Source organism: Phlebotomus argentipes, unplaced genomic scaffold, assembly GCF_947086385.1.
Source record: "Phlebotomus argentipes unplaced genomic scaffold, Phlebotomus argentipes genome assembly scaffold_18, whole genome shotgun sequence".
Classification (NCBI taxonomy): Eukaryota; Metazoa; Arthropoda; class Insecta; order Diptera; family Psychodidae; genus Phlebotomus; species Phlebotomus argentipes.
Genome location: NW_026776177.1, coordinates 12,906,289 through 12,925,918, shown reverse-complemented (window position 1 = coordinate 12,925,918; position 19,630 = coordinate 12,906,289). Strand labels below are relative to the sequence as shown.

Below are 19,630 nucleotides of genomic sequence, written 5' to 3'. Positions count from 1 at the left end.
ATTATTTTTTGTCGCCAACAAAACTATTGTTGGAGGCTCGGAAACGCAAAATTACGCCCCTAAAACGGAAGTCAAACTACAAAGTCTTTTGTGATCTGGTAAAAATCTCTCTCTCTCTCTCTCTTTTCTCACTCCGGATGACGATGACATGTGAATAATATTAATTTCAATATTTCAATGATGTTTTCTCACATGTCATTCGATGGGTCAGAAAATGCCACAAAAGCCCACTTCCGATGCCGAGGAATTTGCTTCCCATCAATGATCGGTATGTGTGGCATTTCTCGACTAACTGGAACACATGTCTTATCAATTTCCTCAACAAATTCTTCAATTTTTGAAAATTGATGCCATTTATGACCTTTGGCGCAAGTCGAACAAGGATCATCTGAACGAGTGTCATGTTCAACATTATAGGAAATCGGCCCAAATTTGAATGATAAAAGAGGGCACGATGTCAAATTTAGTAATGAGGAATTTCCGACTGAGGCTCCTATTTCACTCCTTCACCATTCTAACATGAAAGAGTGTTTGTGGTACATATTTTGTGAGGATACATAAAAACAGGCATTTGTTCCTCTTTCCTGGGAAGTTGTTAAGCACAAGGACCACAAGGACGAAGGAGAAACGAGGAAGAGGTAAAGGATACTCTGAAATCTGTGAAAATGCACTGAATGTTAACTCATGTCCTAAAAATACTCTTTGAAGCTATTCCACCGCATAAGGAAATCAATTCTCAGACGCGAGGAAAATGCTTAAAATAGCGATTCAATGTTAAAATGGGGTGGAACATGTCTGTCTTAATGGTCTTGTAATGTGGGGGATATTCTTTTATCAGCTGTTTCACTTCAGTGGATCATTCAGTCTTGTTCGTAAGGCAATCGTCACTCCGACTGCTCTGAGCTCTCTTTATGCCATTGCCGGCTTCAGTTGGAAACGATCGGCCGCGGAGTGAAGTCAGGGAACGGAATTGCTCCAATGTCTGTGTTGTGTAAATAGTGCATAAAAGAGTCATCAAATCCGATAATAAAAGTCACTTCTGAGAAGCAAGATCAATGTGAATGTGAGAGGATTTTCAGAACATCTGTATCACTGGATTACTTTTTCAAGTTTTGCACCATTAGCAACATTCTACCTACTTATTGTGAGGTAAGGAAGTGACACTTATGCATATCTTTTCAATATATAAGCATTCTATCACTGAGTATATCAAAGATAATGTAAATATTGATTCCACGTCGTACTCACATCTACAAATTGTTTACAAAAACACATGCGTGCCACTAATGACGGATTTCCGGTGGTCTTTTTTTACATTCATTCACTTTCCTCCACAATATTTGTGTGAATTCGCTCACTCAGGCCAATATATCATGTGTTGTGTATCACCGGAATGTAACAGAAAATTAAATAAATATGTAGACACAAAAGTGGTTTATATGGCCCAAAAATAAATGAGCAATATTGCCGGCTTCCTGAAGCAATTTCCTTTCAAACGGAGAATTTTCTTTCTTCGGGCGCATTTCAATGGATTCTCCTTCTACAAAGCGTTCGACATAAAGAATTTGTAAATTTTATTTAATTTTAAAACAAAAATTTTCAATAAGTATCCCAAGGATAACATTTGAGTTGCAAAAATGGCATATAGATTTCTAACACTTCTTTTGTATCCTTTCAGAACGGCTGAAAAGTGCAGAATGGAAGTGGAGAGCAGCAAATGGTCAAATAGAGTGCCTCCTCTCAATATCACTAATGTATCCGTTTGTCCTAAGGAGACTGATTGTTGCTGGACAAGCATAAGGAAGGCTTCGAAAAACACGAAACATTCATGGCAAAATCCCAGCTATCGGATACAAACGGACGACCTTCCAATAGGCATGATCATAATATTTTTGCTCAAGGTTTAATTTACTGACCAATTATTCTTCCCTTCTGCAGATCCCCGAGACTGGACTCGAGCTCATGTTTGGAAGTGGCTCAATGACTTGGCCGCACTGGAAGGACTCACAATGACACCCGACATTGCGGAGAAGTTCCCCATGAATGGCAAAGCTCTCTGTCTCATGAGTCTCGATATGTACTTGAATCGCGTGCCTATTGGCGGCAAAACGCTCTACCGTGATTTTCGCCTAAGAATGACCCGAGCCATGAGCCTCTGAACCCTCAACAACACACCCACCAAATATATTGTGCTTTTGTGCCATTTGCATTGCAGTATTTCTTTTTGAGTGTTGCCTTCTTCCTATCAATTGCTATCAACAGATTTCCTTTCGAAGAGTTTTTCTTTCTTTTATTATATTCAGTATTAAAATGAGAGAAATTGTATTGTATGAAAATAATTGTAAATAAATTTCTAGTCGCGAAGATGAAACAAATTAAACTACTTCTCAGTCTCACGATAGTGCAACATGAATTCCGTCTCGTACTCTTGATACGTGTGGCCATTGAACTTCTTTGCGGATGGAACATACTTTCTCATCGGATTATCCATCAGGAAGTTGAAGTGTTTTTCTGTATCATTGAGCTTTTCCCGCACCTGATGCCCAAGACTTTCAATTTCTTGAGTTATGTGCTGAAGAGAAGTTTCCTGATTCTGAATTCGTTTGGCAACATTTTCGCAATCCTTCTGAGTTAGAGGCAGTGAAAAGTCACAATCTTCTTCTGGTGGAACAACAACCTTCAACTCCTTATTTCCTCTCACCTCCTCGAAGCTCTCTTCAATCGTGGATTCAGACCTGAAAAGAAAGACATCTTTGAGAAAACGCTATTGCTGAGAAAGTATTTATTTACTGGAAATAGAAAAGCATTTTTCATAGAAACAACACTTGTAAATAAGAGCCTAAAATTTTTGAAAGCCTCGCATTCTTGATAGCCCCACACACGTTTTTCTATCTTTACAATCCGATATTTTCTAACAGCAGAAGGGACCAAAAGTACAGTTTTTCATATTTATTAAACATATATTATAAACTTTGCACTGAGACAAATAATTGTATAGTTTTCATTGTATTATTGTATGAAAAGTGCTATAGAATTCTATTTGAATAAATAACACACAATTGCACTTTTTCAAACTCAATTTATACGCAAAGAAAACACACAGCAAACTAGATTAATGACATCACGAGGAATTCCACATATTAAACAGCATTTTTAATCAGTTTGTGAGAGTGTTTGTTTGTTGCGAAGTATCTGAAAGTGATTTTTCTTTTTTAATAACATCTCATCACACAGCATCATAGACATTCAGTGATTTTAGAAGTGTTCTCACGAAATGTTGTGCTTAAAAGTGATCCTTTCTGCTATTCTCCTTTTGAATCTAAATACTTATTTAATGAAAGTTCAGTGTATTGGTTGCGAAGAAGAAAATGCATCTAATAAATTGCGTATTAAATGCGATTCCTTTGAGAATCTCTTCAAATATTCTGATCCAGAAAGGCTAGAATCAGTTTCTGTGATAAACAAAGATCAATTCATATGTGATGAGCCAATGTTTGGAAAGTTCAATTCTGTGTCGGATTTATACCTGCATGATGCACGAATTCTGCACATCAGTAGTGACTGTTTTCAAGGAATGAATTCACTCAAATATATTGATTTGCACAATAATGACTTAACAGCAATCGAAATGGGTGCTTTTAGAGCATCTGATGAAATGAAATTACGGGCCATATTTCTCAATCTGAATCACATCGTAAAGATTGACTTTGCTGATATTGTCTTACCAGAAGTGACTCAATTTGAAGCTAATCACAACAGATTAAAATATGTAAAAATGCATACAGAAAATATGCCTAAAATATCAATCATGTATTTGGGAAGCAATCAAATATCTCGCTTTCAAATTAAAAGTCAAACGATGAAAGATTTGTATTTACATAACAACAGAATAAAATCATTCCAAGGATCTGACTTGTTTCTTCCGAATTTGATTCAAATTAATCTCGATGACAATCAATTGACTATAGTAACTCCGGACATGTTTCAAAATATGCCAAATTTACAGACTATAAATTTGGCACACAATCTTCTGACCACCGTTTCTTTTCCAAACCTGCCAATGGCATCTAGCGTGGATTTGACATACAATCGCATTAAAACTATGGAAAATGTTAATATTTCAACATTTGGTCAAAATTATTCCTTACGATTTAGTTCAAATAAAGTTTTCCAATTGGAAAGTCACACAGCATTCGATAAACTTACGAAATTCACTTGTCATTCCTGCTTTATTCATGTCGTTGAACCTTTCTTCTTTGCCAATACATATAAGAACATTCGCCAATTGGAATTGGGAAAAAACTACTTAACAACTGCAAATATCTTCAAAGCTTACAGCGAAGACCTTAAACTAAGACGGATTCAGTTGTCAGTGAATAAAATTAGGAGAATCAGAAAAAACGACTTTGAAAGACTTTCGCAAGTTGAGACGTTGTACTTGGATCATAATGACATTATCAATATAGAGAGTGGAGCCTTTGATGAAATGCACAGATTGAAAACATTGGACATTTCTTTTAACCTTCTGGTGCATCTTCCTGCCGATCTCTTTGAGAATAACCCCCTAAAGGCTCTAGTTCTCTCATTTAACAACATGCCATTCTTCAAAGTACCCGGATGGCACGAAACGCCAGGCGGAAATCAAACAATTCAACCTGTTAATAGTGTGAGTTTGTAAATGGAATGCGTAATCAAATAAGCAAACCATCCCACAATATAACACTTTCTTATCAAATAAATTCCCTTTCAGACGCTAAACAACCTCAAATACTTCTTTATCGAGAGCAACCCTCTTCAGTGTGGATGCATCGATTTGCTTCGCTCGTGGGCAAATAAGAATGGCATTGACCTGGAAGTTGATGACTGGAACATTAGAAAAGGCCTAAAGCCAGCTTGTATTGTCAACGATGATGGTTGCAGTACGAAAGTTGAATATGATTACATCAAAGATTATCGTCGACTATTCAATGATAGGGAAGCTGAGGAAATTTTCTTCCGAGACGAAGAGAACGATTAAAAATCGTCATGTGGATTTGTAAATTGCTATTATCACTTTACTTACTATTACTTGCATCGATAACGCAGAAATAAGTTATTGATAAGAGTTGTATTGCGATTTATGTACATTAAAGCACTTTGAATATACTAGCAGTTCCGCAACACTCATTTCTAGATTTTCAATCAAGTTGGTAGCTTTCCCTTTGCGAAATGTTACCCAGCAATCTATTGGTAATATTTATTCTAATAGTTTCGGTGGCAATAATACAAATGACTCAGGTTTGGTCGTCTTTTGATGAGTTATTCAATTATTCCGAACCAGAAACGTTGGAGTACATAATTTTATCCGGACAAAACGAGAATGAAACCATCAGAAGCGATCTTAAAGCCTTCGTATGTGTTGAACCGGTCTTCGAGAGATTTACTTCAGTGAAATATATAATATTACACTACGCTCGTGTGCTTTATATTAGCAGTGATTGTTTTCGTGGAATGAAGGAGATAAAATTTGTGGGTTTGGAATGGAATGAACTCACAATAGTCGACATGAGGATTTTCAGTGTATTAAATAAGATTGAATACATTTATTTATCCGATAATTATATTGTGCAAATTAATTTTAATATCACATTACCTGAATTGCAACACTTTGAAGCAGACAACAACAGATTGCAAACCATTAGAATTGACTCAAAAAATTTACCAATAATATCGAGATTAAATCTAAACAATAATCAAATTTCCCAATTCACAATTGAGAGTGAATCAATCACTACATTGATTTTAACTAAAAACAGAATAAAATCCTTCCAAGGACCAGACTTAAGAATATCAAGTGAATGTTCTGTTGACCTTAGTGATAACCTCTTGACCAAAATAACACCCGACATGATTGCAAATATTCCACATTTGATGCACATGAATCTCTCTCATAATTTTCTTCATGTCGTACCTAATTTCAATTCTCTGTGGACTGATTTGACTCACAATCTCATCACAACTCTGGAAAATGTCAACTTCTCACCATCTAATCAAATTAGATCAGCTATAATATTAGATTCCAACAAAATCTTTCACTTCGAAAGATGGATAACATTTAAGAATGTGACTGTATTCTCATGTAAGTTCTGCTCAATTCACATCATTGAGCCATTCTTCTTCAGTAATACTTTTACGTATTTGAGTCATCTTGAGTTAAATTCTAATTATTTGACAACTGTACATATTTTCGAAGCTCATGAGAAAGATCTGGAATTCTCTTATATCAATTTATCTCGTAATAAAATACAAAAAATTGGCAGAACAGACCTTTCACGATTATCTCGAGTAGTAAAATTGATTTTGGACACCAATGATATTCTCACAATCGAGAATGGAGCTTTCGATCAAATGGTGGAAATGAAATATCTCGATTTATCAAATAATCTAATATTTAAATTACCATTGGAACTTCTGGAAAAGAATATCAACTTGAAAATATTGCTACTGTCTGGAAATAACATGGCATTCTTCAGGATTCCCGGGTGGCAAAAAGACACAGGAAAAATAATGCCTATAAATTCTGTGAGTTCAAATTAATTTGGTCCGTGCATTCTTATGAATCATTACAAAAATTATATTGATTTTTGCAGACACTAAATACACTTAGACTTCTACATATTCAGAACAATCCTCTTCAGTGTGGATGCGTCGATGTGATTCGATCTTGGGCGAAGAACAACAATATTTTACTTAGAATTCACGATGAAAACGTGAAAAATGGCGTGAAACCAGCTTGTATTGTTAATGATGGTGGTTGTAGCATTAATGTTAGGAAAATCTACGTTAAAGATTATTGGCACATATTCAACGATAAGAGAATTCACGATATTTTCGAACAGAATGAAGGAGATGAATAAAATGTTGTAATTTTGATTATACACAATTAGAAAAATTTCACACTTATTTCAAATTGAAAATATCGACAGGTCATTGTTCTGAAAATCTCACTTAACATATGTATAAGCAACATTGTGGAAAGTGCATAATTGTAATGAATCAAATCCAACAAATGAAATGAAAACATACAACAAACCTGTTTAATGACATCACGAGGAATTCCACATATTAAACAGAATTTTTAATCGGCTTGTGAGTGTATTTGTTTTTTGCAGTATCTCAAAGTGATTTTTTCATTTACTAACATTTTGCCACACAGATTCACAGACATTCAGTGATCTTGAAGCCTTGGAAGTGTTCTCACGAAATGTTGCGCTTCAGAGTAACTTTTCTCATTGTTAGCGCTTTTCTATCAAAAGTTCTGTGCAATTCTTGCAAAGAAGTGTATGAATTGAGTATCACATGCAATTCCTTTGAGGATCTCTTCAAATACCCTGATCCTGAGAACGTAGAATCAGTTTCTGTGAAGAGCAAAGATGTATTCATATGCGATGAACCAATGTTCGAGAAATTCACCTCCGTATCACACTTATCCCTGCAGAATGCTCGAGTGTTACACGTCAGCAGCGATTGCTTTCAAGGAATGAATGCAGTTAGAGCGATTGAATTAAACCAAAATGACTTAACATCGATCGAAATGGATGCTTTTAGAACATCTGATGAAATGGAATTACGTGCCATATTTCTTAACAATAATCACATCGTGAAGATCGACTTTGGTGATATTGTTTTACCAGAAGTGACTCAGTTTGAAGCTTACTTCAATAGAATAAAATACGTGAAAGTGAGTTCGGAAAATTTACCCAAAGTGTCAAATATGTACTTTGGAAACAATCAAATATCCCGATTTAGCATCGAAAGTCAAACTATGGGAAAGTTGGATTTGTCTGAGAATAGAATAAAAGCGTTCAAAGGATCTGACTTGATCCTTCCGAATTTGTACCTAATCTATCTCAATGACAATCAATTGACTACAGTAACTCCGGACATGTTCCAGAATATGCCAAGTTTACAGACTATTTATTTGGCTCACAATCTTCTGACCACCGTTTCTTTTCCAAACCTACCAATGGCATCAGGTGTGGATTTGAGATATAATCGCATTAAAACTATGGAAAATGTTAATCTTTCAACCTTCGGCCAGGATTATTCGTTACAATTTGACTCAAACAAAGTATTCCAAATGGAGACTCAAACACCGTTTGAGAAATTAATATCTTTCACTTGTCATTCCTGCTTTATTCATATCGTCGAACCCTTCTTCTTTGCCAACACATATAAGAACATTGAATACTTAACATTAGCCAGCAATTTCCTGACAACTGCCAATATTTTCAAATCTTCAAGCGAAGACTTAAAGCTGAAGTCCATTCAATTATCATTCAATAAGATCAAGAGAATTGGCAGAAAAGACTTTGAAAGAGTTTCACAACTTAACACATTGCGCTTGGATCACAATGATATTACTGTGATTGCGAGTGGAGCCTTTGATAAATTACCCAAATTGGATACAATTGACCTTTCGGATAACCTTCTTGTGCAACTCTCAGCAAATCTCTTTGAAAAGAATGCGCTACAGGTGCTGAGTATCACAGGGAACAATATGCCATTCTTCAAAGTTCCCGGATGGACAGAAATGCCAGGAGTTCCTCCGATAATACAACCTGTCAATAGTGTGAGTTTAGACATTTGATTTATGGGCGAATCAATTGGGTGGACAGTTATTTCTTAAACACATCTTTACAGAAACTGAACAAACTCAACAGTTTACATATCTGGAGCAACCCTCTTCAGTGTGGATGCATCGATTTACTTCGCTCATGGGCGAAGAAGAACAAGATATTCTTGGGATTCGACGATGAAAAAGTAAGAAATGGCCTGAAACCAGCTTGTATTGTCAACGATGATGGCTGTAATACAGATGTAGGCAAAGACTACATCAAGGATTATTGGCACTTGTTCAACGACAAGAGAGTCAAGGATATTTTTGACGAAGATGAAGAAGAATGAAACTAGCCAATTTATGTTGTTAAATGTTATTACAACACTTTTCTTGTCTAGTAAATTAATTTTATGACACAAAATTAAGCAGATAAGATAAGTTAAAGATATTTTCGAGTAAAAGCAGAAGAAAGAATAAATGTCTCTTACTCACCCATTAGATGATGTGCAATTTAGCGTGTGATTCCTCTGGGAAGCATTCATGTTGATGCTCTCACTCGCAATCTGCCTTTTGACACCGTTTGACTGCGATCTAATATTTTGAACTGTGTGTTCAAGTTTTGGGATGACTCGTTTCAACTGAAAAATGTTCACTTCAACTTTCTTGACTTCCGACAGGAAATCCTCATGCCACATGCGCACATCTTTCGAAATTTTTATCAAATTCAATGCCATGTCATCATCGATGGAAGAATTTTGATATCTCTCCGTTTCCGTCTTCAGCAGAGCGACTTTTCCCTGCAAATTTGCATCAACGACAAGACTTTTTAGATACTCTGCAATGGAAGAGAAACATTTTTTTCTTAATTTCATTGTTAAATTATACCTAATTTTTAGCTTACCCGAAATGTAATGAGAAGTGAAGTAACATATTTGATTCTCCAGCATTTCCTGGAACGCGTTGTATTTCTCAATGTAATGTTCTCTAATGTCCTTCTCTTTGTCCTCGTAGTGTTTCAGATAAATGAGGAGCTTGAGTCGGTTTATTAAGAAGATCTTCAGGCCAATATTGTGCTCATAGAGCGGATCTTTCTCTTCATTTGGCATATTAATGTTCTTCTCAACGAGAATCTTCATTGCGTCCATTAGAGCATCGAGATCAATCATAATCTCTCGACAAAGCACCGAATTAGGTGTGTCTTTGAGACTCTCCGAAATCTTTATCCACAGATTCTCTTGGTTAAATGAATTTTGCTGATTTTGCTCCAATGAAGTGTAATATTTCGCCAAGAGTTCCCTTAACAGCATAAGAGTTGCTCGGCCATCGCAGTTTTTCTTCCCCAAAGGATACATTGCAGAGTAACACTCTGAAAGGCTCCTTTTGGCCTCTGCAATTCGTTCGCTGAGAGTCATATTCTTCGCCTCGTAGAAGAATAATTTGGCTGTATTCTTCTCTATAAATTCCTTCTTTTGGCGCTTAAAACCATCTAAAAAGAAAGGTAAGCAAAATTCTTCATCATATAAAGTAGGTATAAAACATGTTTTTACTCACTTTTCTCAGCCAATTGATGACTTCTACAATTTAAGTCACTATTTAAATCCTCAATATTACTTTCCAGCCAATGGATGTCCTTTTTAATAGCATTCAGCTTTGCATATTGTAAGTATTCCTCTGGGACAGTTCTCTTGTCAGCAATCTTCAACGAACAAACATTTAAACATGAGAAACATAATAGAAATAATAATGAAACATAACCAAATTTACCATGAAATTCCCACTCTTGATTTTACACAATTCCACACGCAAATTCCTGTCTTGAATTCTCTTCGCTTCCTCTGCTGGTCGGAAATACTTCATTATGTTCTCCACAGGAAGTATTTTAGCCCGAACAATCCTGAGATTGGAGACATTTATCGTAAAAACCGCGTCAAAACATAAGGTCGAAATGAATAGGAAATACGTGAAAACTTACTCATTCATCTTGTTTTCCCCGGGAATCAGATGCGCTGGGCAACCCATACTGATTAGCCACTCAAAAAATTCTTTTTCTTTCAGCATTTTCTTATAGAAAGCAAAGTCACAAACACTGCCCGCAACAAAACCGGTGCACTGAAAACACTATGACCACACTGAAGTTCTTACGGCTGTTGACAATCCAAACACGTTTCAATATTTCAAAGTGAAGTCGTTATAAAATTGTCTCTGACCACACTGACTGACCTCTGACTAAAGTCCTAACCTAAAGAAATTAGGCCTTCTGCATTTGATGCCCGAATCCTTGATTTGTGACTCGATATTTGAGGTTAGGATTTATATAATAGTTTTTTTTTACATAACCTCACTAATGTTTTTTTTTGAAAATCAAGGGGAAAACTCAACAATATAGGGGTCTTATTTATTTATTTACTCTGTGACGGGCCGGAGTTCCCTACTCGAAATTTAAATATCATCGAAGTTAACACAAAAATATTCTTAATTGAATAATATTGTACCTTATTAATTTACATCTGAACAATTTTAAAATAGAGATACTCACAATCCACCGCATTTGCCGTGATTGTACAATCATCAGCTTGAAATGAGGACAAACGCATCTCACACACACACACACACATCAAATATAAATATAATTAGTGTTTTACTACATTTTGAATTACCATTTTCATTTTCTGATCTGCGATATGAGGCATACTTACCCCGATGACGTCTCTCCTGACTCGTATTTCAATTTGTTAATTTTCAACTGCGGGGACACAATGGGACCGCCCTTGAGGCCTAAGTGTCAAGGATGCACTGTGGTGCAGGCCCAACCCATCCTGAAGTTTACACTGGAAATCAGGCGTTGATATCCATGACACTCATCTTAATGGCCCTCCCCAACCCTTTCCACCCGTCCAGATTGTCCTGCCGCTGACCCTCCAAAGACCAAAATGACGAGGTGCCGGCAATGAGTGGAGGAAGAATTAAACCAAGGACTCGCAGAGACGCAAATCGCCTCCTCAATGAAACATGAAGCCCTCTCCGCATTCTACGCCAAAGTGTGCTTACATAAGAGCCCAGCGTTCGTCTGAATGTGGAGCAATATGGGATGCTCAGGATCGATATTCTCCTCGAAAGTAGGCCCCGCGTAGGTATGACGTCACAGGACTTGTTTAGTGTGATGATGACGAAAGTAGGTCACCGAACCTTATTGCGCCATGCTGAGTGCGCGAGCGAGATGCCGCCAACATCGCTGCGAAGGGACGAGCAGGATGGTTATGGTGGCAGCGTCACGGACGTTGCCATTCTATAGAACGGAAAGTAGGTCTCAATGGTTCGTTCACACATTTTCCTCGCCTCCCTCGTCGCGTCCGAGGGTTACGGGAGTTTGGTGGGACTGCGCAAGGACTCGCTATATTTATTGAGAAGAAAATCCCTGTGGAAGGATGGAAATATTCGAATTATTTAATGGCAAGAGACTTCGAGTGGATGCTCATCACTTGTGATCATTTTCATTAGAGATTTCATTGAATTAGCATTAGACGAAAGGCTAAACGTAACCAATGTAAATGCTAAAGAGAAATTCACATTTTGCAGCCCACATTGAGGAATTCGTGTAAAATGCAGTGTGATGCTATTAATACCAACGGCATTGCGTTAAAAATATCCTCAGTAAATATTCAAATGCTAAGGTAAAAATAAAATTCACCGTATTTCCCTAGATATGTAGATTCACTCAGGTAAGCGGAGGGAAAATTCAAATATAACTAAATCTTTTTGCGTTTTCAAGTCTTATTGATATTTTCATTGTTCATATTATTATATATATATATATATATTCACAGTGCTCCTTATTATTAGAGGATATAAGTTTTAAGAGTACAGTTTTTGTTTAAAAAATCAATCAATTTTTAGGCTTGAATTAGGTACATTTATAAATGCTCGTCTTTGACTTGGAACATTTTTTAGTCAGAGTGCGATTTTAGGGAAGAATATTGCTCTCAGTTGTGTGGATTTTAATATGAACCCGAAGGAAAAGCGAGCTTGAGAGCAAGAATATGGGTGAATGTGAATAACAAACTGAATAAGCAGGGGGAATACGTGATCTGATAACGTCATACTTTTCTCCTCGTCATTGCAATACTGGCGAATATATGTATATATGACTAACCTACTATAAAAGCTGCAAGTAAACTTTTCAGGGATGAAGCTCAGAGTGAAAGGTTAGTGGAAATTTTTTTATACTCTCGCTTAACATTGAGAATAATGCACTTGTATGGATATATAATTAATGAATTTCCGATGTTGTACTTCAATTCGATTGGGTGCCTTTCTTCTTGGAAAATTTCTCGGGCAAGCAATGCTCTCAGCAATGTAATGTGATTATGTGAAACACATGTAAGCGTCGCAGAGCGTACAAACATCCGTGGAATCGCCCACAATCTCACCCCTTCCCCATCACTTTGCCAGGCTTTGTTCACTGAGCATTGGGGGCTTCAGTGTCTCGTGCACCTATAAATATTTTTCCATTCACCCTGATGTACCAGATCGTGAGCGGATAAACAGTTCTGCTGTATTTTCTCACACAGCCACAGTGAAACACGTGTAATTTATATTGACCAGGAAAACTCCACTCGAATATCATTAAGATTGCTTCTTTGGTTATTATGGGAAAATGCGAGAATTGATCAGGTTTCCTTGACTTGTGACGACTGAGAGAGCCAAATATCACGTGCCATCCGCACCCAATCTGGCAATGTGACGATGTATGATGTATGAATTTTCAGTAATTGAGCATGAAGAAAGTGCACACAGAGAAATTTATAATCAATAAAGTCTTTGATGGATGATTCCTTTTACACTCACGTTATTCTAGCAAACGTGCAAATTCTGCGACTATGCAGCACATACTTTCATAGTTGAAAAATAATTTTATTAATCATTTCCATACGCAAAAGACTAATTTAATTGCCCTCTTTGATTTAAAGAAATGAGAGAAAACGTGAACGACACTTGACATAAGTTGCTAATTTGTTCCACTGACATGTGCAGTGAAAATCTCTACAGTTTTCCATGCACTAAAATGGAAAAAAAATCAGTTGAGTTTCTAAGGAATCTTTCAAATGAGGTCTGAAAGGGAATTTTACCATAACATTTCAGTTTTTATGAATGCTGGACGTTAAGAATATCAATATAGAAGATGTGTAACATACATAAAAGTTCTATAAGCAAAATACAATACCTTCTGATAAGTAATAATTCTCGAATATTCGGACTTCCTCAATTCATTCATACGATTATATTTTAATGATTTAAAAAAAAAATACAAAAAGTGTAAGTTTAAATTAAATAATAGAAAAATACCAATAGAAATTTGAGATGAAATCGAACGAAAATTTCAGTTATCAGACTTTATATTGAATTTAACCAATAGATTAATTTTCAATTCAGATATCCTTAATGTTCTTACGTTTTTATTTTGCTAAAAACGCATAATAAAGTTTCTACTTACCTTTTTACTTTACCTTTCTAAGATAAGGATTTTGGGAAAAATCAATACATAAAGGTAAAAACATAAAGGGATCAATCATTTGTAGAATTGGCAATTTAATTAAAGATTTGCTTTAAATATTAATTGGCAAACTTTATTTGATTTTCTTTTTACAGTGATAATATGTGCAACATATTATTTTGAGTTTGTCAGTTTTACGAGATTCAATATCAGAGACCTATTCGAATTTTATTTGTGATTCAATTCCTATTATAATGCATCAATGTATGTATGTATATATATATATATTGGGCTAGTTTTGTAGAATCACAGTAATTTCATTACTAAAAATGTTTAGATTTCCAAAAATGTCTGGAATGACGTACATATCTCTACAATTTAGATTAAACAGTGTTTTTTTTTATTTATACTTAAAAACATTTTATTGGTGGTATTTTGAATGTCAGTTTAAGAAAATGAAATACATACTCGTCCTAAATCCACTATTTTTAATAATTATTCTAACAATTGCAATTGAGTACTGTTGAATCCAAAAATGATTTAATCCTAATACAGCATAAATACAAGTCTCTCGGTTGATTTTCAGTATTTTTAAAATCTTTCATTTTTCTATTACATTTTCAGACACGTTGAAGTACAAGAAGAAACTTACATTTATTGCAAATATTTTGCAGAGTAAACTGTATACTTTTTATTGAATATTAAAATTCACTATTTTGCATGTTATAAGACTTTTTTTTTAAATATTCCAGTTATGTAGGTATTTTTTCAAATATTACTCACAATAAGACTATATCGCTAAGAATTCTAACACGGATTTTCCTTTACTGTTTTTCGTATGTCCTTAAGTTTTCTGAACATCAAAATCTACACAAGAATAATTACTCAAAATGTTGCAGTCGTTAATGTACAATGAAATTATTTGGTCTTGCAGAACCAAAGTTAGTTATGAAATTTTGAGTTTCGCAAGAAGACTTTATGAGATCTTTTAACTAGATGTTAAGGTAATTTTCACGCAATTTCATGTAATTCTATATTTTTTGTTCTATATCGGTGAAGGCACACAATAACCTTTCTCGTGATCGTAAATTTTTAACACTCCTTTTTTATAAGTTTTGGCCAAAATCATGCTCTCTTAGCGCATATGAGGGACAAAACCGAAATCAAAATAATCATTCTTTTATAAACGCTGCAAGTCTGGTCACACGGCTGTGCACTTGCATGTACTGAATAGGGACGATAAGTCACGTGGACATTCGCATTGCCGTGTGACAAGAACTGCACTGAAGAACGCGAAATGAATGAACATGTTTCGAAGTACTTGCAGAGAGTCTTAAAATAAATCATGCTGAGAAATCATTGAAAAGAACACCCTTTGGCCTGTCTTCACCTCTTCCCCGCGCTGCCTGCTTACCGATGGGCATAGTGGGAACACACGGTGGACCTGGGCACCCTCTGGGTCGGCAGTCCAGACATACCCTTGAGATAAGTATAGCTCACGGGTTGGCGGAGGATTTTCTTGGGCGGGGGCGACTTCTCGCCACTCTTTGGCGTGAGACTGATGGAGAGCTTCTTCACAGACTTACGCGGAAGTGCAGGTCCATTGGGATCGGCAGTATTGCTGCAAGATAGCGAACGTGAAGATAGCGAGAGACTCTTGAGGGCACGCCGGATGGAAGACATGGACCGTCGATGAATGCGAAATTTAGGCGATTTGTTGGTCACTGTGGAATCTCCACTGGTTTCGCTTCCGCTGCAGAGCAACTCCAGATTCGAGGCACCCTCATCTGAGTCCGTGGAGTGTCTGTTCACTCCTGAGGATGAGTCTGTTGAGGAGCTCCTTGAGTCTTCCTCACCGTTGTAGCCCAAGTCTTCATTTGAGAATCTCACACAGAATCGTCGGTTGATATCATGCAGTATGTTTAAATTCCTCTCCTGACCAGGTGAAGGCGATCTGGGTCTTACATTCCTTGCACTGGACCGTGGTACGTGCATAAAAATCATTCCTCCTTGTTCCTCCATATTAATTTCCTCCACTATATAACAATTCTCAATTCCAATCGTAAATAGGCTTGAAAGTTTCTCACAGTGCTTTTAATCTTTACAATTCAGCGACAATTGAACACATTACTTTAGGTCAATGAATTGAATCAGTTAAATTCAGCTTCACTTTTTAAAATTCAACTTCTTTTGTATCACTTCATTGACTGTTTTCGCTTCTCCTTATCGTGTCAGAGTCCAGAGGAATACTTGAGGAATTAGGCTACTGGCTCTCCCTTATATCCCGTTTCGATGCACTCCGAACACCCGAAAGCGCCCCTCCGCGAGAACCGAGTCCCGCACAGGAGCGCGCAAACTCCAAAAGTGCATTATCTTCATCACTTTTCCGCACACATTCGTTTTCCTACATGTGAAATCGCATCGACGACAATATTGGAATAATTATGCACACAATTATTAACTTATCAAAACTCCATTTACTGTGATATTCCCACATACGGTACAAGACAAGTGTGAATATCCAGCACGAGGACTATCGATCTGCTAATTCCGCGTGAAATACCATCCAAAACATTGAGCAATTCGATACTCTCTCCTTTGGGGATTTCTTGTAAATACAGAAAAGAATTTTCTCAAAAATTTCTTAGTTTTATCAAAATGAGATTCTTATTTTTCACTTCATCCTTTCTCTTTCTATATAAATTCAGCAAATCTCTTGTGCAAACGCAGAATTATTAATTGAATTTGACAGTTTTATCATTTATTCTTTTATTAATTGGAATGCGGAAGACTCACAGGTGACCTTTTTATGCACGAGTTTCAGAAAAAGAGCAAAAGTTTGGGAAAAGCTAATAAGTGCTTTCAATCGAGAGTGTATTTGAAATGTAAAATGAGCTGAGAAGCTTTGAAAATTAGCATAACAGACTTCACATTAGTAAGCTCAAGCCATATTTCAATCACACGAACGAGCCTCCCAACATTTGGAAGAAGTTTTATTGGTGATTGGCTGCTCACATAAACACTTTTATAACTCTCAATGACCTTGATACAATTTTTTGGCCATTGAAATGTGAAATTTTTGGATTCCGTCTTCGCACGTCTTTCATGGCAAACCCATACACGCTTTCGATCTCGTTCGATATCACAAAAAATTCGATCGCATGACAAGTGATTTGAATATTTGGACGAGGAATTGTGGCTCTCCCACTATCTGAAGAAGTGTAAAAGTCATTGTGTAAAAAGTCATGAATTTATTTGATTGTCCAGGAAATCGTGATTTTTGTCATTTTCGGCTTTCAAAGATGTCCCATATCCCAGAAAAAAGAATTTTCCACAAATTTTCAAGTTGCATTTCATCCTTAGTTTAGAAGCTCTATTGACTCGATTGGCTCCACATGCTGGCATCTTGGAGCGTCTTGCAGGAATCGAATGCAATCAGTCTTCAAGGGCACGATGTCAGGAATGGCTGTTAAACGGGGCTGAGGCTGCAGGTCATGACGATTCTATCAGTAGAAACTGTAGGCGGGATAGCCGATCGGAGCCCGGTAGTTGTTGATGTAGCTGTAGGAGCTGTATCCGTAAGGGGCGGCATATGTGTAGGGGAGGCGGTAGTTGTAGGCGGCATAGGGACTGGAGTAAGCGTAGGGGCCGGCATAGCTGAGAGGGGCGGCATAGGAGCTGTACAGAGCCGGGGCTGAGTACGACAGCAGAGCACCAGGCTTAGCAGCAGCCACGGCCAGAACGCAAGCGAGCACCAACTAGAAAATATCACAAACAGGCGTCAGGATTAAAATCCTTAACCTCAACGCAAGAGTTGCCAGCAGATCGGCCACACTTCAAACAGTGGCGACTGCGGAAAGGAAAAGAACTGAGAACACTGCTCACCAGCTTGAACATTTTGATTGTTGAGTTGAGGGGGTTTGTTATCACTGTGAAATCACAACTTGAACTATGTGCAGATTCTTGGGTGAAGTGCACTTTTATACCCAAACCGTGGAGGAGATCCACTCTCTGTCCCTCTCAATTGCGTACACACTCCCCACGGAAGATCATCGACATCCAGCGAGTTGGCGAGATGCAAGGAAATGCAGACAATTAAAACCAAAAAGAGCGCGTGTACGGCAACTTCTTTCAATAACAACTTGCCGTGAACTTGCTCTGTCGATGGACAAAGAGCATTTTTGTACTCGCCGCACGAATGTGAGATCGAAGATCTTAGCAAAAGGCAATATCGCGTCAGTGAAGACGTTAAAATTGATTTTCAGTCGTTTTTAATGTCTCTCTTCCTCGTTTTTTATTCTCGCGCGCGCGTAATCTCGATACACCCAATTTTCTGGGTGAAATATGATTTTAGACTGGGAAACACGCTCAACAAAAAGGCCTTGATATCTTTGGAAATACGATCAATCACGTTAAGGTGATCTCAATTAATTTTATCTCTCGCGGATTCACAAGTATTTTGAAAGAAGATCATTTGCAATGTTGCGAAATGTGAGGTAATAATTAAATGCTATCTCCTAATTGGTTTTAATCTTTTTACGGTTTTGTGTTTTCGTGCTTATGCAAATTTCATGGGAAATAGGCCAGGGCGAAAGTCAAGATTGTCCACGAAAGGGAAAACATTGGAATTTAGATGGATCTTCAGCCAATGTGATGAATTCTAGGCGTAGAAGCTTTGCTATCATAAAATTTACATAATGATGCCAAGAAGACAAAGAAAATGAAGAATTTTCTTAATATTTCTCGGACTTGAGGCAACTTTGCATGTGAGCCATGAAGCAAATGCTCAATGTCTTGTCTTGACGATGGCAGTAGCATTTCTATGGATTGCACTTCTTTATGTTGCGACCTTGATTGTTCAACAATCTCGTTCGAAGAACTGTCATTGAAAAGCATCCATTCAGCATAAGAAGCCGAGCAAGAATAGTGTAAGAGACAAAAGGCGCGAGATCTCACCAAACAACAATTTACAGCATCTCCTTCTTCATGGAACCCGATCTAGTCTCTAAAACTGATCAAGCCGGCTCAATTCTTCACTGCTTGACTCTTTTTTTTCTGCCAGCGCTGGAATATGTAATTGTTGGAGATAAATGGCTTTTTGCTTAATCTCTTGTCCAGCGAGAGGAAAAAAACTGTATCATGTGGTAAGGTATATATGTACATATTGTCACCCACTGATTTCGAGCCACTTTAACATTATCATAAGACCCGGAGATTGCTTGCGCTAAATGATTGCCAAGAACGCACGAAAAAGAGGTTGTATATCACTCTTCAGAGTCCAATTACGTAACAATAATTCTAATACAACCCAATAATATCCCGGATTTGCTCTGTTTCAATTTGTTTATGAATCCGCGTACAAAAACATTGAGAAATTTCAGCATTGTGACGATTCTTTTGTGAACTGTTGAGGGCCTTTGACGTGAAATTGTAATCAATAAGAAGACCTCAGATGCTCAATCAAGGCTTCAAACTTGACCATTGAGAAAGAATTAATGCATAACACTAATCTTACGCACACACTCCATTGTAAATTACGC

General features: G+C 37.0%; 7 protein-coding genes across 7 annotated transcripts; 4 read left to right on the top strand and 3 right to left on the bottom strand.

Annotated features, from left to right (window-relative positions):
- The first annotated feature begins 823 nt into the window (after positions 1 to 823).
- LOC132260093 (uncharacterized) lies at positions 824 to 2,162 on the top strand. The gene is made up of 3 exons (XM_059758019.1): positions 824 to 1,149; positions 1,679 to 1,875; positions 1,939 to 2,162. Exons 2-3 carry the CDS (start codon positions 1,698 to 1,700, stop codon positions 2,157 to 2,159), a joined length of 399 nt encoding a protein of 132 aa, XP_059614002.1. The 5' UTR covers positions 824 to 1,149; positions 1,679 to 1,697; the 3' UTR covers positions 2,160 to 2,162.
- Positions 2,163 to 2,365: 203 nt separating this feature from the next.
- Positions 2,366 to 10,715, bottom strand: LOC132260090 (uncharacterized). Its single transcript, XM_059758016.1, has 6 exons — positions 10,572 to 10,715; positions 10,364 to 10,493; positions 10,151 to 10,295; positions 9,501 to 10,085; positions 9,092 to 9,434; positions 2,366 to 2,735 (listed from the first exon to the last, which is right to left on the bottom strand). Exons 1-6 carry the CDS (start codon positions 10,655 to 10,657, stop codon positions 2,381 to 2,383), a joined length of 1,644 nt encoding a protein of 547 aa, XP_059613999.1. The 5' UTR covers positions 10,658 to 10,715; the 3' UTR covers positions 2,366 to 2,380.
- On the top strand, positions 3,233 to 5,160 carry LOC132260089 (leucine-rich repeat-containing G-protein coupled receptor 4-like). Its single transcript, XM_059758015.1, has 2 exons — positions 3,233 to 4,666; positions 4,751 to 5,160. The coding sequence occupies exons 1-2, from the start codon at positions 3,275 to 3,277 to the stop codon at positions 5,015 to 5,017; spliced, it is 1,659 nt and encodes a 552-aa protein (XP_059613998.1). The 5' UTR covers positions 3,233 to 3,274; the 3' UTR covers positions 5,018 to 5,160.
- LOC132260091 (chaoptin-like) lies at positions 5,165 to 7,197 on the top strand. Its single transcript, XM_059758017.1, has 2 exons — positions 5,165 to 6,561; positions 6,630 to 7,197. The coding sequence occupies exons 1-2, from the start codon at positions 5,209 to 5,211 to the stop codon at positions 6,894 to 6,896; spliced, it is 1,620 nt and encodes a 539-aa protein (XP_059614000.1). The 5' UTR covers positions 5,165 to 5,208; the 3' UTR covers positions 6,897 to 7,197.
- Positions 7,792 to 9,091, top strand: LOC132260092 (asporin-like). The gene is made up of 2 exons (XM_059758018.1): positions 7,792 to 8,611; positions 8,683 to 9,091. The coding sequence occupies exons 1-2, from the start codon at positions 7,805 to 7,807 to the stop codon at positions 8,944 to 8,946; spliced, it is 1,071 nt and encodes a 356-aa protein (XP_059614001.1). The 5' UTR covers positions 7,792 to 7,804; the 3' UTR covers positions 8,947 to 9,091.
- Positions 10,716 to 15,395: 4,680 nt separating the features above from the next.
- On the bottom strand, positions 15,396 to 16,325 carry LOC132260208 (uncharacterized). The gene has a single exon (XM_059758185.1). It carries the CDS (start codon positions 16,110 to 16,112, stop codon positions 15,501 to 15,503), a length of 612 nt encoding a protein of 203 aa, XP_059614168.1. The 5' UTR covers positions 16,113 to 16,325; the 3' UTR covers positions 15,396 to 15,500.
- A 1,032-nt stretch (positions 16,326 to 17,357) lies between these two features.
- LOC132260301 (cuticle protein 6.4-like) lies at positions 17,358 to 17,987 on the bottom strand. Its single transcript, XM_059758330.1, has 2 exons — positions 17,976 to 17,987; positions 17,358 to 17,848 (listed from the first exon to the last, which is right to left on the bottom strand). Exons 1-2 carry the CDS (start codon positions 17,985 to 17,987, stop codon positions 17,597 to 17,599), a joined length of 264 nt encoding a protein of 87 aa, XP_059614313.1. The 3' UTR covers positions 17,358 to 17,596.
- Between the last annotated feature and the right edge of the window lie 1,643 nt (positions 17,988 to 19,630).

What these genes read in the sequence shown, in the direction of transcription:
- LOC132260093 (XM_059758019.1), top strand. Translation starts at nt 1,698, where the DNA reads ATGGAAGTGGAGAGCAGCAAATGGTCAAATAGAGTGCCTCCTCTCAAT. An exon ending in AACGGACGACCTTCCAATAG is followed by an intron (nt 1,876 to 1,938) that starts GCATGATCATAA and finishes TCCCTTCTGCAG; the next exon opens with ATCCCCGAGACTGGACTCGA.
- LOC132260208 (XM_059758185.1), bottom strand. Translation starts at nt 16,112, where the DNA reads ATGGAGGAACAAGGAGGAATGATTTTTATGCACGTACCACGGTCCAGT.
- LOC132260089 (XM_059758015.1), top strand. Translation starts at nt 3,275, where the DNA reads ATGTTGTGCTTAAAAGTGATCCTTTCTGCTATTCTCCTTTTGAATCTA. An exon ending in CAATTCAACCTGTTAATAGT is followed by an intron (nt 4,667 to 4,750) that starts GTGAGTTTGTAA and finishes ATTCCCTTTCAG; the next exon opens with ACGCTAAACAACCTCAAATA.
- LOC132260091 (XM_059758017.1), top strand. Translation starts at nt 5,209, where the DNA reads ATGTTACCCAGCAATCTATTGGTAATATTTATTCTAATAGTTTCGGTG. An exon ending in AAATAATGCCTATAAATTCT is followed by an intron (nt 6,562 to 6,629) that starts GTGAGTTCAAAT and finishes TGATTTTTGCAG; the next exon opens with ACACTAAATACACTTAGACT.
- LOC132260090 (XM_059758016.1), bottom strand. Translation starts at nt 10,657, where the DNA reads ATGCTGAAAGAAAAAGAATTTTTTGAGTGGCTAATCAGTATGGGTTGC. An exon ending in GGGGAAAACAAGATGAATGA is followed by an intron (nt 10,494 to 10,571) that starts GTAAGTTTTCAC and finishes CTCCAATCTCAG; the next exon opens with GATTGTTCGGGCTAAAATAC. An exon ending in CACTTCTCATTACATTTCGG is followed by an intron (nt 9,435 to 9,500) that starts GTAAGCTAAAAA and finishes CTTCCATTGCAG; the next exon opens with AGTATCTAAAAAGTCTTGTC.
- LOC132260092 (XM_059758018.1), top strand. Translation starts at nt 7,805, where the DNA reads ATGGGAAAGTTGGATTTGTCTGAGAATAGAATAAAAGCGTTCAAAGGA. An exon ending in TAATACAACCTGTCAATAGT is followed by an intron (nt 8,612 to 8,682) that starts GTGAGTTTAGAC and finishes ACATCTTTACAG; the next exon opens with AAACTGAACAAACTCAACAG.